General features: G+C 35.6%; 2 protein-coding genes across 2 annotated transcripts; both read left to right on the top strand.

Moving 5' to 3' along the window:
* The first annotated feature begins 794 nt into the window (after nt 1–794).
* On the top strand, nt 795–9,229 carry mob1bb (MOB kinase activator 1Bb). Its single transcript, XM_046867874.1, has 6 exons — nt 795–950; nt 2,734–2,900; nt 6,121–6,214; nt 6,888–7,021; nt 7,311–7,474; nt 8,142–9,229. Exons 1-6 carry the CDS (start codon nt 937–939, stop codon nt 8,217–8,219), a joined length of 651 nt encoding a protein of 216 aa, XP_046723830.1. The 5' UTR covers nt 795–936; the 3' UTR covers nt 8,220–9,229.
* A 139-nt stretch (nt 9,230–9,368) lies between these two features.
* dck (deoxycytidine kinase) lies at nt 9,369–16,085 on the top strand. The gene is made up of 7 exons (XM_046867873.1): nt 9,369–9,595; nt 10,070–10,185; nt 12,337–12,530; nt 13,688–13,835; nt 14,390–14,505; nt 15,341–15,440; nt 15,899–16,085. Exons 1-7 carry the CDS (start codon nt 9,505–9,507, stop codon nt 15,923–15,925), a joined length of 792 nt encoding a protein of 263 aa, XP_046723829.1. The 5' UTR covers nt 9,369–9,504; the 3' UTR covers nt 15,926–16,085.
* The last annotated feature ends 597 nt before the right edge of the window (nt 16,086–16,682 follow it).

Raw genomic sequence — 16,682 nt, 5'->3', positions numbered from 1 at the left:
AAAACCCTATTGCATATCACTTTATTATTTTTTACCATACATTTTTATTTTGAACATTAAACAGGTCTGAGGTTATACTTTTCAATAAATTAGTGATGTTTATGTGAATATATTTTATTTCTGTCTTTTTTATGCATTGTGATTTCCTTTCTTTTTCTTTATATGTATACACAAAGCATACTTTAAAAGTTGATTTTTCAGTAAAAATGTTTTTTGATTAAGAATATGTATTAATGAGATATTGCTGAGATGTGACCCCTGGTGATAATCTAAAGAAGTCTGGGAAGGTGGACCTTTATATTTTTAACATTAAACAGGTCTGGTAAGGGCAGAGTTATTCTATCCAAGAAATGTGTGACGTTTATGACACAAATTAAATTTTGGTCTTCTTTTGGATGTATTTGTGCTTTATTTATTTAATTAATTTCTTTGTATTTATACACAAATCACACTTTAAAAGTTAGCTTTCTACAACGTATTTGACAATAATTATGCATTAATGAAATACTACTTCGATGTGGCCCCTGGTGATCATAACTATCTAAAGAAGTCTAGGACGTGGATCATTATATCGTCACTAAGGATATAGTGTATAAATGTATACTGTCTTCTAAATTCGTGATGTTTATGTGACTTTTTCTATTGTCTTTTTTTTCGGATTTGTGATTTTCTTTGTACGTATATACAAGTCATAATTTAAACGTTGGTCTTCCAATACAACTGTGTCTTTTTTTTCCTCTTTTTTTTCTTCTTTTTTTTTTTTTACCAAGATTGTGTATTAATGAGATATTACTGCCATGTGACCACTGGTGATAAGTATGTAAATAAGTCAGGTTTAAAGGTGATCCTCTTCCACTGGCATCGTGCGCGAGAGAGATTTGACTGCGCGCACACACCACTCAGCTGTGCATCTCCACGAGAACATTAACCAGGAGGATGAGTTTCTTATTGTGAGTATTTACTGATTAATGTCGCACTTTTTCTCTTTACACGACTGAACCCGACAGTGAACGCGTGAGCTCGCGAGGCGATTAGCACCCACGAGCTCCCGTGTTCCTGCTGCCGCTTAGCCGCCCAGCTTTGCTAATAATAATAACTAGCTTCAGAAACTTCACTCATTCCGTTCAACCATAATCACCAGTCACTTTTAAACGGATCAAACATTAACCTCAAACCACAACATTGTCCAGCCAAGTTGCTTTTGTGTTTTTATGTAAGTTAGCTGTGATGTTTAGATGGTCAAATGCTAGCTGGCTGCAGTTCAACATTTACCTGATTAGCCAGTTAATGTTTATGATTTGTTTATGTATCTCGCTCTGTGTACAGTTTAGTGTTCATCTTAAAATACTTGTAAAAACGTATAACTGAGTTAAGATTCTATTCAAATCACCTACTGATTTAACAGCAGCTAATCCTAGAGAGGTAAGTGACTTGTAAAGTAAAGGACTTGATTTGTTGATCTGATTTGATCTGTTCACACCGCATTAACAAAAGTTCAACGCGTTCTAACTATATACAGTGCAGTGTAGAAAACAAATACAGCAAACTAATAAGAGGCCATATGAGGAATCAATGAATTTTTCTTAACTGTCATCAAATGACAGTTTCTTAACAGGCTACTGAAGCGATGTAAAGTGTAAATAAATAGTGGAACAGGGGGTAGTGTCAAAACAAAGAGAAACATTACACATTTTCCTGTTTTTAAATTTTTTTTAAACAGGCAGGCAGGTCAATAAACATTACAGACACGCACCTGAATTCAGATAATGTTTCATCAGTGATTTCATCCAGATCCAAACACAATGATAACTTTATTAGATTTACAGGACAGAAAGGAGGACTTACTCTCTGCATTGTGTATTGAACTTTTCTATGTCAGTAAACTTACAGGTTTACCTCTGACTGTTACACAATTTCGCTTCATCAACACAAATGTGTTATGAGTAACACAGGATATGACACCTGATAATTGATTTTCCTTATATAACTGAATACTATACTCAAACGTTTTAACTGTGAAACCATTAACTTGACAGTTTACTGCTCAGTTAACTACTAATAGGAGCACCAGAGTTATTACTGAATTAATTATTATTTTCATTTGAAGTCTATTTTGTTGAAGGTATCAACTGTTTAGTGATTGTGAAAGTCTGTAGCAATCGCAGTCCTAAGCCTTTGTAGGGAAACTGTTTGTCGCAGCTGCGGTCAGTTCAAGACATTTTTATAGCTTTTTATTGCCACAGTAATCTCATTGAAATTCTGGCTGTCTGTATGAAGTCGTCCTCAGCAATAGTAAATGCTTTTTAGGTGATCCTAACTACAACTAAATGTAGGACAACAGGAAGAATCAGGCAGATACAGAGCATCAGCTGTAGCATATGTTGCTTGACAGAGATAAAAACAGTAAGAGACTTTGAGACAGAGAAAGCAAGATTTTTCTAAGCCGTTATAGCAGAACTGTTCATGTTAATTACATTCCAAAGCCATCTTCATGATACCTAAGTAGAGCCATCCACAGTAGCCTCATGTTTCTGTCTCTTTCAGTCATATGTTTATTAATTGAAGGTTAACCTCAGCATTAAATGTTATTAGATTTTATTTATAGGTAAGGGTTGAAATAGATGTCGATAATTTGACATGAGTTTTTCGCTTTAACTGTCAAGTATTATATGTGAGCAGAGAAAATGTGATTTTTTTTTTTAAGCAAACCTGGTCTTTTGCCCTCTTTTTAAGTGGAAATCGCTCATCCAAGACATTCAAGCCCAAGAAGAACATTCCAGAAGGTTCTCACCAATACGAGCTGCTGAAACATGCTGAGGCGACACTGGGCAGTGGGAACCTGCGCATGGCCGTCATGTTGCCCGATGGAGAGGATCTGAATGAATGGGTTGCAGTGAACAGTAAGTGTTACACCTCAGGCCCTTTTTCATGTCCACAGAGATCTTTTCCACCATGAGGTGAGGTCCATACGTACATAAGTTTCATCACATTTTATAAAGAAGTTCTATTATTGATTAATTGCAGACCACAGAGAATATTACATTCAGAAATAAAAAAGTAATAACACGTATTAAAAGGCCTGGAAAGTTGCTATTCATTTGCAGCATGCACAATGAAACCATGAAAAACAAAACTTCGTGGCATTGTTATGTAACTTGACCTCATTAGTGAAAAGCTAGGGATTTCTCATGTAAATGTAATTGTGTTTTAAAATTCATTAATTTGTAACTGTGAATGGTTTGCTTTTGTGTGCGGGATGTCTGCATTTTACAAATGAAAGGTACCTTAAAGTCAAACAGAACACGATTACTTTATCAGTATCTCATATCGTTGTGTAGAAATTTTGGCTTACTCTCAACTTACTCTTATTTCTCTTTACAATGCCGTTTCAGTTCATTGAGGTTTGTGGGCATTTGTTTGTTTAGCTCTCCTAAGGTGAACCCATAGCATTTCAGTCTGGTTTAGGTCTGGACCCTGACTTTGCCAGTGCAACAACTTGATTATGTTCGTTTTCAGTCATGTGCTGTAAATTTGCTGGTGTGCTGGGGTTCATTGTTTTGTTTCATGACCTCATTTTGGTCAAACTTTAGTTGTCGGACACATGGCTCTAGAATTGAATTGACACTAGAATGCTTTGGTATACAGAGGACTATCATGGCCAAGTCACTGACTGCAATTGTCTGCAAAACAAGCCCAAATCAACACACCACCACCACCGCGCTTCAAAATTTATATAAGGTGTTTGTGCTGATACGCTGTGTTTGGTTATGACCAAACGTAGCACTTTGCATATGGCCAAACATGATCAGCTTTGGTATCGTCTGTCCAAAGGACATTGTTCCAGAGGTCTTGTGGTTTGTTCAGATGCAACTTTGCAAACCTAAGCCATGCTGCAATGTTCTTTAAGAGAGTACATGTATTATCATGAACTTTAACATTTAACATGCTAACTGGGACCAGATATGTTACAGCTGAGATGTAATTCTTTGGTTGTTCTGTCATTTCTCTGACTGGTAATTTTCTTAATTTATTTTTTTATTTTATTTCGTAGAGTTCTACTCTGTGAAGATTGGCAACTCTCTTGAATGTTTTGATTTGTGAATTATCTTCCTGACTGTACAATATGTTTTACTTTATATTGTCTGAAAATGGCCTTATAATCCTTTCCATGTCAGGATCTTCCGGTTCTGCGGTGCACACTTTGGGGTAGGTGGCCATCTTGCCGTTTATCCCGCGCCTCCCTGTATTTAAGGACACACAAGACTTTAGCTTGAGGCTAGATTATCTTACCAGCTCTTTAGCCCCTGAGAACTTTTGCCACCCTGCCTGCTAATGCTCCTGATCCTGCTCCTGATCCTGCTCCTGATCCTGATCCTGATCCTGATCCTGATCCTGATCCCTGGTCTGCTCTGCCTCCCTAGTTACCTGGTTTGAACTCTGGACTGTTTATTGGTTTTTGTTCTGCGCTGCCTATGTCGCTCTGTTTGCCGGCTCTCTGAATTTTGGACTGTTTTGGATTTTAGTTTTTGTTCTTCCCTGCATCGCCCTGTTTGCCTCTGTTTTTGACCCTGGGCTGTTTTTGGACTTTGTTTTTGCCTTTGCCCCATTGCTCTGCTTACTTTTAATAAAGCCTGTATTTTCCTTACTCCCTGTCGCATCCTGCATTTGGGTCCGTGCTCACCTAGTCACCCGCAAGAGTTACTGACGGAATAATCTGGCCTTGTATCGTGTCCTGTGAGTTTCTGACAGAATAATCTGGCCAAAGATGGACCCAGCGGATGTTTCAAAGCGTTGGGCTTGCTCTGCCTCAGACTGGGAGAACCCCATCAGAGAACTGAGTATTTCCGGGTGTGTCATGTACAATCTGTGGCAAACCAGCTGGTTTTAAATAACCTCCTGAAACTGCTGTCTCTCCGGGGAAGTGGGGGGATGTGGTACTGTCAGGATCTTCCGGGCACTTTCGCGCACTTCCGGTTCCTCGGCACGCACTTCTTGGGGGCCATCTTGCCGTTTTTCTCCCGGACATTCCAGATTGATGGCAGCAACAGTTCCTTCTCCAAGATCAATTTAGATTTTTTTGTTAGCGCATACCCAAATGTTCCAGACCAGCAGATCGCAAAAGTAGGCTTTTATAGAGGTGGTTACACTTATGATCAATTAATCAAAGACATTTAAGAAGCAACACATAGTTGCTACTTAGCCTCTTAAATGCTATGGAAGCAGTAAAGGTGTACATAGTTTTTCACACATGGATTTTCCATTTTGGTAAAATAAATAATGAGACAGTTTAATACGATATATATTGTTCATCTAAGGTTGTATGTACTTAATTTTAAGACCCGCTAAGGACCAGATGATTTATTGATGCTGATGGGGTTTTACTTTTTTCACTCTTCTTAATGGGAATTAGCTGCTGGTTGTTAGGAAATAAGAACAGAAGTGTACCCATTTTTAAATGAAACATATAGCATTACAGCAAATTGAAATAAATGTAAGCCTGTGCATTGTAAGTGTATGTTAATTAAAAATTACCACTGAATTTAGAAGGTAATTAAAACTAAATTGTTTCGATTGACCTTCTGTTTTCACTTAACATTGTGAAATTGTCTGTCATTTCTGATATGCAAATTAAGCAATGTTTGTACTGTAGCTTCCACCAGTGATACATTTGGTTAAATGAGGTCTCCTGTTGTGCCTGGTGCTGTTATAAGATGTGTGATGTTATAAACCTGAAAACTGTTCTATTTGGAGTTTGTATTGTTTTGGTGTTTTGATGATGTTTGGGTTGTGAGTGAGTTGTGGATGAACTTCTGTTCTGAGAGCCATGTGTTCAGCTGTGCTTGGCCATGTCCTGAATATTAAACAGGATTCTTTGTCTTGTTTTCTACTCCTGCAAAATGGCTTTACAGAGATTCACAAAGTTGATTAGGGCCAGACAAACATTTACAAAACACACATGCATAGATACATGCATAGAATATTCCCACTTGCAAATAAACTAACATTTTAAAGAGATGCACACCGAGTCTTTAATGGTAATGGCTTTTTATGTAAACTGTTGTAAAAACTGCATTTGGCTGCTGTATATTTAAAACACATTTATATTTTGCATGTGTGCAGCGGTGGACTTCTTTAACCAAATCAACATGCTTTATGGGACTATTACAGACTTTTGCTCTGCGGACAGCTGTCCAGTTATGTCCGCTGGACCCAAGTAAGTGTGTGTGTGCATGCGTGCGTGTATGTGAGAGAGTGTGTTTCTAAAAGCAACTATGTGTGTAAGAAAGAGAATTAGGTAACATGAGCCAATGGATAGTATACTATTAATATAGATCCTGAAGAATTCCTATTAGTCTCAATAATTGTATACATGTATTTATGCTTCTTTTTAGCAGAGCAGTTTTGTGTGGGGTGTAGAACCAGAGATGATTGAGGTTTCCTTCTTATATTTCTTAGCATTGATTTTTTATTTTTATTGTTTTTTTTCTGAATGACACCAGTTTTGAGCTATTTATAAAGCAGTGCATTCATTTAGAACAGTATTTATGGCAGGAACTGTTTGGTCAGTAGTTACAACGCACACCTTCCAGACAATCGGAATTAAGTATTCGGACAGACCATGTTATAAGCAATATTAACATAGTGTATTACTAACATTTGTACCATTAAACACCCTATATGCTTATTAATAATTACATATAAAATAATTAGGATACAGACTAGGGAGATTATGTAATTATTATTATTATTACATATTAATTACATATTACATAAGACTCTCTCTAGTCCTTATCCTGATTATTTTATATGGCTTTTCTAAAGCATAAGGTTCATTATTGGTGACAGTCATATGACAGTCTTTGTGTGTTTTCTTTTTCCATTCACAGATATGAGTATCACTGGGCTGATGGAACTAACATCAAAAAGCCAATCAAATGCTCTGCTCCTAAATACATTGACTACCTGATGACCTGGGTACAGGATCAGCTTGATGATGAAACACTTTTTCCATCTAAAATTGGTAATTATGATAATACATTTAGAATTTTAATTGCTTAGTAATAACAATTTAAGTCCATTATACATTTTCAAATTCGAGTATTTGGACACACAATATTTTACAGTGAGCAATATAATAAAATAAAAAGTAATTAGTGTATGTACTGAATAGGAAGATTTTAACACAATCGATGCATAAAGGTGTCAAAGAGATAATTTAGGCAAGCAATAGTATGATAATAGTGCAGCAATAATTGTCCTGTTTTGTGTATTTTTTTTATTTATTTTTCTCACTTTTATTTATCCTTCAGGTGTCCCCTTTCCTAAGAACTTCATGTCTGTGGACAAGACAATTTTGAAGCGTCTTTTTCGTGTATATGCTCACATTTATCACCAGCACTTTGACTCAGTCATGCAGCTGCAGGAGGAAGCTCACCTCAACACCTCTTTTAAGCACTTCATCTTTTTTGTTCAGGTGCCATTTTTAATTTGTTTGTTTTTTTCTTGTTTTATTTTTTCGTTTGTTGTATGCAAAACACAGTGCATACTCCGCATGTCATAATGCAATACAGAAGTGTGGGTTCAAATGTCAAAGATAAAAAAAAAAAGAATAAAGACAAATCTTTAATCTCAGGTTAGAGCTATATTAAATCTTTATTGATTCTGATTTATTGAAGTTAAAATTATCCACAAAAAAGTAGCCATTGTTAATGTCCCGATGTTACATTTTAATACCACCCCAATTCTAGAAAATGTGGGACATTAGGAGTGTAACGGTACACGTATTCGTACCAAACTTTTCCGGTACGTGGCTTTCGGTTCAATCATATTTACGTGCAGAACAAAGTTAAAATCTGAATCAGTTCTCCACCTCACAATTTTAGCAATCTTTTTTTTCATTAAAATTTTTTTTTTCAATTTTTTTTAAATAGTTAGGTTAATGAGCAACAGGTCATATAATGATTGGGTATAAAAAGGACTATCTTAGAGGCATAGTTTCTCAGAAGTAACGATGGGCTGGCTTACAACATTACTAATAGGGCTATCAATGTGCACATCAGATTTATTACAATTATTGATGTAAAAATGTATATTGTAATTCTAACATTTGTATTTATTTTATATCTTTTTTTTTTGTGCAGGAGTTTAACCTAATTGACCGAAAGGAACTTGCACCACTTCAAGACCTGATTGACAAACTAACCACCAAGGACAGATAGACTGACATGTACAAAATAATCATTCTTCTGTCACTTTACTGATTTTCATCTTTCCTTTTTTATTTCTCTTTCTGTTGCTTTTGTTCTTTGTACAAATGCCCTACTCTGACTTTTACACTAGAGCACATGCTAAGCTCACATTAGCTGGGCAACAGGGAATACAATCCTGTAACAACATAAAATGGGCTAGCACAATGCTAATGGCTGAAAAGGGCATTAGCTAGTGTCCTTGAACAGTTTGCTGATTTTAGTTTCAATAGTAAAACACAAGACATAACATTTTTTTTTTTTATCTCTGTTGTGATGTATCCACCAGCAGTGAGGTGCAGTAATGTTAATGTGTGCTGGTTTGCCTGTCTGTGTGTTTGAGTGTGTTGAGTCTGCGCATGTCCCAGTTTTCAATGCAGTAATGTAACAGCAAACAGTAACTGTAAAGAGTCATACTTAGTCTATTTTCCTATGCAATTGCCATGCTCAACTGTTATTGCTACCTGTCCCATAATGCTACTGTTTATCCAGGCTTAGTTTTATCTATACCTTTTACCTCAGATCTTATTACACTCCATCATTAGCTTCGTCTACCTTGCTTTCTTTACACAGCTAATAAACACAACGTTAATAAGTCAATTAACTATATTAATGTTAAATTAGGAATTTTGTTTTTAGTTTCATAAATATTATTTAGAAACTCCTAATTCCCCTTTTCAACTTTTCTTTTTTTTAATAGCGTTTTCTGTTAGTTATTGCTCCACAATTCAGAACTTTCTGGCTTGACTCATTATTTAGCATTTTGACTGTAATTTAAGGTGCCAAGTGATGATTTTCAGTGAAAGCTGACATATTTCCTAGTGACAATAAGATGGATATATTTTCCCCAGACTGTATAATATTTAAAGACATTTTTAACTAGATCTAATATGTATATAGTAGAGTGGCAGTGGGAATTGGATATTTTACAAATCACAGTGACTGATATGTGTTTTACATTAATAAAGGCTATGAATTATCAAGCTTCTTCAACCCATTGTCTTCGTATCAGCTGTAAACGCACCGCCTACAGTGTATGACCAATCAGAATGCTCGCTCGCTCATCGTGGGGCGGATCCCAGCCAATGAGCGCCGCAGTCGTAGTAGTTCTGCTGTTCCGTCATTGGTTGCGATTATTATGATCTGTACACAACGTCAAGTTCTTCAACTAAGCGCCAAAAATTGAACCGCGCTTAAAGATTTCCGGTCTGTTTTAACTTTACAGTCGGTTTTATTATAGCAGCGTTTGTGGATTAAAATGCTTCGCACTCCGAAAAGAGTTTGTTCCAGTCCTCTGAATGACAGCCTAGAGAAGAGACTAAAGCGGATTTCTATTGAGGGGAATATCGGTGAGTAGTGAGCAGTAACATATCAAGTATGAATCAGTCTTTGGTTTGCTGATATTACTTGATATCTCTCTGCATTTGTCTATCCAGCTGTCTGTAGTAATATTTTTAATTGAATAATTAAAAAAAAATAGAATAGTATTTGGATATCTGTTCAGTGCTTATGTTTGCTGTTTTAAGATGTTTATCCGTCCGTGTGGTAAATATTTATCAGAAAAAATTAATTACTAATAATAGATTAATATGGAACTAAAATATACGTAGCTTCAGAACCATCACACGAGTACCACAGGAATAACAATTTTATACGTTATTTCGTAATAATGTCTAGACTCTCTCTCTCTCTCTCTCTCTCTCTCTCTCTCTCTCTCTATATATATATATATATAGATATAGATATAGATATAGATATATAATCAAATATTTCAGAAGCCACGATAACAATGCGGGTTTTTTTTGTTGTATGTTTGGTGTTAGCGGCGGGAAAGTCCACGTTTGTCCGCCTCCTGCAGCAGCATGATAAAGAGTGGGATGTTGTACCTGAGCCCATCGCCAGATGGTGCAATGTACAAACTCAACAGGGCGAATTTGAGGTGATTAAAAATTAATTCTTATATTATGACTTTTGGTTGGACTTGTTGGCGGTTCTTTGGAAGCAGCTCTTACAATAACACACAGTGGGAACTAAACTCTGTACTCCAGCTGTCGTGTGCATGCAAAATAATCGGATGCAGTGGTGCCAAAAGATTTTGTCCTGTAAAGAGAGAAAAATCTTTTTTTGATTATTTTTTTATTATATTTATTTTTTTAAATGATGCATTTTATCAAACATGATTATTAAAATTAAAGTTCCCATCGTTTCCCCACATAGAATAGAATACAATTCATACATGCAATACAGTTACATTTTCAATAATACAGCAAATCAGTTTATTCTAATGAAGCTGGTCCTTAGTATTCAAAAGTTTTACCAAACCCCCAATTTTTTGCCTTTTCTCATATTTGGCATGGCGGGCTAAATCAGAGGGCGTTGGCCTTTAGAGGCCTAGTTTGGGCAACCCTGATCTCGTCAGTTAGAATGTCCTTTAGAAATTTGAAGTGAAATGCAAAAATCAGAGTCAGTAACTTTTCAGAGTCAGTGACTTTTTAAAAGTAAATTCTTTTTCATCATTCTATCCACATTTGAAATCTGAGATCAATCTGGAATCATAAACTGAATTTCTAGTTGCGGGAAAACAACTGCACGCTTGAACAACTTTTGTATAATTCGAAAATAGATGCCGGGTAAACTGTAGGCAAAAGCAGTCCAACACCAAACTAATGATTGTGGTAATGACTGTATTTGAGACAGTATGTTATAACAGTTTACAGCAGATCATGACATCGCTTTGTTACAGACCTGGCATGAGTTTCAGGTGTGTGTTGAAAATAGTGTGTCCACATTTAAGAATCCTCCACTGTCAAACCCTAACATTTCAATCACCTCCTCCCTTTAATTTTTCCCTAAATCACTGATATTAAACGCATTTATCAGGGGATAAATGGGGGATAAAAATTTCAGCTGGATTTGTAAAAACAACATAGCATTGTTCTTGAAAAAAAAAAAAAAAAAAAAAATAAAAAAAATATATATATATATATATATATATATATATATTTTTTTTTTTTTATTTATTATTATTTTTTTTTAGAAGTACCTTAAAAATAAATTAACTATTCACTAACATGGGAATGGGTGGAGTTAAGTATTATAGTGCAGTTAGCAAACTATTCTTGTTTACTACATTAGATGCTTTAAAGAAAAAAAAATTGTCCTGGCCTTAGTAATCAACAAAAAAATCTCATACTATCCCCACTTTTTGTGAGTTATGTGTATACAATACAAGCCATACATTATTAGTCTATTCAATTAGAAGAAACAAGGGGCAGGACTAATGAAGCAGAAGATAAGCTATGGAGTACTATATGTAATATGTAAACATTCTTTTCTTTAAAAAATAAATAAATAAATAAGATAAAAAACCTAATAAAACGAAGAAATGCTCCCAACATTGCTTTTATATTTTGTTTATAATTCTTTACCCTTTTATGACACAAAATGCACGACACGTGTAACACCTCGGTATATTTATTAATTATTTAATGTGAGATATTGGAAATAATTTAGAAATATTGTTTCTATGCTACCAGTATGTGGATCAGGTTTCGGTGAAACTGGTGCATGTACTGATAGCTTGGAGCCCGAAGTGTTGGCTAAGAGGCTGCATGTCATAGTGTGGAATGGACTTGAGCCACTCAGAGCAACCGTTGTTAAAGTTTTGTATCACCATCAACAGCTGTGAGAGGCAATAATACACTCTACACCCACACATCCCTTGGGAGTCAGCAGATGGTACAGTCAACAACTAAGTGTACACCAGAGAGTTCTATGCTGCATCCAGATACATTTTTATTGCAAAGCAATCCAGTTTTAGACAAAGCTTCTGCCTTGACATTACTGCATTTCAAATAGAAAATTACTATTTTCTGTGAAACCCTTTTTCCATAAATGATGGTTTAGCTTGTTTCTGTTCAAATGAGTATTGAGTGACTGTATAACAGGAACTAAGGCAGTAAAGTATGTAATAGGGTTAAGACTAAAATAATTAATATGGCGTTTATAATTGCAAGAAGAATAATGAACAGAGATGTCCGTGAAGAGCAAGTTACTGGTTTGTTCATATTTGGTGTTTTATGTGTGTCAGGAGCTGACCACATCACAGAAGAGTGGAGGAAACGTATTGCAGATGATGTATGAGAAGCCGGATCGCTGGGCATACACATTCCAGAGTTATGCATGCATGAGCCGCGTGCGTGCACAAAGCAAGTTGACCAATCACAAACTACATCAAGCTGAGAATCCTGTGCAGTTCTTTGAGAGATCTGTCTACAGCGACAGGTGTGTGGGTGGTCATGAATGTGGGTTGAGGCTATTTGTTCTGTGGTACATTGCACTTTATATATATTTTATATATACAGTTTTGACAATCTGACTTAAGATTTTTTAATATTACGATAGCGATATGACACAATTGATATATAAAATATATAAAGTTTCGCATGGCAGGGAAACCAAGCAGCGTATGGGCCGCCCTTCTCTCGGTAAATGCCGCTTATCCACATACCCATTGCAACATCATGTACATATATATTGTTAAGTTTTTACAATATGCAACTATAAATTGTTATATAAACTGTTTTGCTGAATAATGTACTGTGATTTGTTCAATTAATAAGAATACACCTTTCTTTAAGACTCCTGGGTAGGTAGGCTAGGCCATGTCTCGACTTACGATATATTATGATGGGGTCTCTCTCTCTCTCTCTCTCTCTTTCTCAGTGTGTGTGTGTGTGTGTGTGTGTATGTATATATATATATATATATATATATATAAGCTGTTAAATTGTAACTTATAATTAAATAATTATATAACAAGTTCTTAATTCTTTCAAATCTTGACAGTGCTGAATAGTTCATACAAATGTACAAAATGTACTGAAACACTGTGTTAATTGTATAATGGTTTATTTCGTATTTAGTGTCAAAAGTTATGAGACCTACCACAATCCACCACAACATAAAACACACACACTAATGCCTATTTTTTTAGAAGCAGGGAAATGGTTCTGTAGTTGCGCTGAATTGTTCATAGATCCATTTGCACATATTTCTTTATAATACAGCTGTCAATCCAGTTAAGTAGGAGTTTAAAAAGATAAATGGTTGGCAAGGCTGAAGCTGCAATCTTATTTACTGTTTTGTTCATTATCATTAAACAAAATATAATCCACTTTTAAAATAGGCTGTATGAAGAGATTTATTGTTTTAGATTTTTTGAAATAATGTCCCTGTGTATTTGGCATATCATTTAAAAATGTAATGTATTTTATAAGAATGAATTACAATTTGAAAAAAAAAAAATACATTGAGATGGTTTGTGAACATTTCTAGCAAGTTTTATCTTCAAAAAAGTGAATAGTAAATTAAGCATTTTCTTTTTTATCTGATGGATATTAGATTATTTGTTTGAATCTGAATCTCTTTCTCTTATGCAGGTATATCTTTGCAGCAAATTTGTATGAGGGTGAGTGTTTAAATGAGACTGAGTGGGCCATTTATCAGGACTGGCACAGCTGGCTGCATAACACATTCGGCCAGTTCATTGAGCTGGATGGCATCATTTACCTGCGGGCCAAACCAGAGGTATACATACACAAAAACACTTGCGCACACACACACACACACGCAGACTCACTGGCCTGCCTTAACTCAAAATTATGGGGGACTCAATCAATTAGATTTACCCTTAACTTTGTATTTATCACTTAAAGGTGAAGAAAATATTTGAATGTTATAACCTGAGCTTTTCTGAAAAACTTTGCAAGAAGCAGTAAACTGGTTCACACATTTTTTTTTACAGCTTTATACAGTATATGCTTTATGTAAAAGTAATTGTTCTGAAGTTTATTTATGTAACAGTGCTGAATATTGTCTTTAGGATTAAATAACTATATGTGAAAAATTCAATTCAGTTTTATTTGTATAGTGCTTTTAACAATGGACATTGCCCCAAAGCAGTTCTACAAAAATAAAGAGCTTCTCATGAGGAAGAAATCCTGAGAGGAACCACACAAAAGGGATCCCATCCATATCTGGGTTGCACTAAATGTCCATTCGTTATAGTTCCATCATTGTTGTGGTGTGCATTGCTGTTCATAAATTATAAATGAGAAATTCTGGTAATGTGTGTTGCTCAGAGGTGTTTGGAGAGGTTGCATAAGAGAGGCAGAGAGGAGGAGCAAGGGATTCCACTGGAGTATCTGGAGAAACTCCATTACAAGCATGAGTGCTGGCTGCAGGACAGGACGCTGAGGTACACACACACACACACCAATCTATATTCATGGACACCAATCTAAGCATCCCAAGGTCATGACAGTTTCCAACTGTCTAATTTTGATGAGCCTGTGTATGTTGCAGCCTCAATGTTTTGTTCTTGGCTGACAGAACTGGAACTCAACTCTGACTTCTCGGTCTGCTGTTGTAGCACATACACATTAAGGTTTAATATGTTGTGCATTCTGAAAAGCTTATTTTTTATTTTATTATTTATTATATTCATTTTGTACAGAATGATTGTTTCGGATCAACAATGCATTTCTGTCCATAGAACTGCTACTTACTAGATGTTTTTACTTTATTGCATTCTGAGTAGCCACTAGTGACTTGTGTGTAAAAAGGAGATCAGCAGTTATAGAAATACTCAAACCATCCCATGTGGCACCAAAAATCTTTACATTTTCAAAATCATTAAGAGCAAATTTTCCCCATTCTTATGGGTGAGGTAAACTTTACCTGAAGCTGCTGCCTGTATCTATGTTTTTATGCATTGCACTTCAAATTGATCAGTTGATTAGAATAAGTTGGTGTACAAGTGGTTCCTAGTAAAGTTTTTTGTCAAAGTATGTGAAAAAGCTAGATTTACACTGCCCTGTGATACAGCATGTAGAATACATTATAGCTTGTGTGTGAAAAAAAATAATAGTAATAATAATTATTATAATAGTATTAAAGGGTGTTGGGTTTGAGGCAGGGGTGTGGATGTTTAAACAATGAGTTCCAGGTTCCCTGGGCTTTAGTGTTTTTTCAAATGTTTATACTTCTGTATGTATAATACCTATCGTAATTATGGTGTGTGTTTTGTGCAGTATGGACTTTGACTATCTGTCTGAGGTTCCCGTTCTCACGCTGGACGTAAACGATGACTTTGTAGATGATAAGTTGAAATGTGCTGACATGATTGAAAAGGTAGAATATTTTTTCCTGTTTTGCCCCCTCTAGCACACATACACACACAGACAAGCACAATAAATGTAGCATTCTGTCATAGGAAGTGTATTTAAGTGTCTGTAAATCTATTTTGAGTGAACTACACATTGACTACTCCTAAGAGAGAACAGTAGACTGTTTAGTCTGCATACTGCACATCTGTACACAACAGAGTCTGTGTGTGTGCCTGCACGTGTGTGCATGCGCGTGGGTGTGTGTGCGCGTGCGTGCGTGCGTGTGCTAGAGTTAGAAATATTTAAAATGAAGCAGAGCTGAATGGTTAAATAGATTTTGTTTCATGGGGTAATTTTAAGAAGAGAGTGAATACACATCTTTTCATTAGTACACACAATATTATTCTTCCTGTCTTTCATATCAGATAAGAGTACTGAACATGTAAATGTAGAGTAAAACTTTTTTCCTTTTCTTCTCCACAGGTCAAAGACTTTCTTAACACTCTATGAACCGGATCTCTGTGTGTGTGTGTGTGTGTGTGTGTGTGTGTGTGTGTGTGTGTGTGTGTGTGTGTGTGTTCGTGTTCTACCTTACTGTTTCTTCTACCTTACTGTTTCTTCTATTTTATGTCTGGAAATTTTTAATGAAAATTAAAAAGAATTAATAGTGTCATTGTGGTTTGCTTTCATCTGACCTTTGAGCTGTACCAGGTAAATTCAACAATAAATTCAAAATACACGTGCTGCCCTTTTTAAGGGACAGTTGTTTTTATTTTGTCATGATGGAAAAAAGGGCTCACCACAAAAAGGTTTTAGTGTTAAAGGCATGTCTGTCAGAACAACAGGATAACTTTTACTAAAGCAATACTTTCTTAGACTTGAAAATGGAGCTGACTGTAATATTAGCTGCTTTAGTCTGATCTCAGCGCTGGATGTAAATCATATTGACAGGTGGCAGGTGCCTTCAATGTGTATCAGATGATTATCTGCATGCTAATATTACACCAGAATGGCCTAGCTTCAAGTTTGACTCAAATAAAGCAATTAAATAAAGATTACAGGCTATTGTTAAAGTAAAGGTACATGCATGGTATATTCCAATATCTGTAGGAAAGAAATTTAGAAAGGTGTTGTGTATAATTTCTATTGCAAGGAACCATGATTAGAACAATGCCTTTTTCCTGACCTTTATGTTACAGCCTTATTCCAAAATGGATTAAATTAATTATTTTCCTCAAAATTCTACAAACAATACCCCATAATGACA

Source organism: Silurus meridionalis, chromosome 15 (assembly GCF_014805685.1).
Source record: "Silurus meridionalis isolate SWU-2019-XX chromosome 15, ASM1480568v1, whole genome shotgun sequence".
Lineage (NCBI taxonomy): Eukaryota > Metazoa > Chordata > Actinopteri > Siluriformes > Siluridae > Silurus > Silurus meridionalis.
This window is presented reverse-complemented; position numbering and strand designations above follow the sequence as displayed.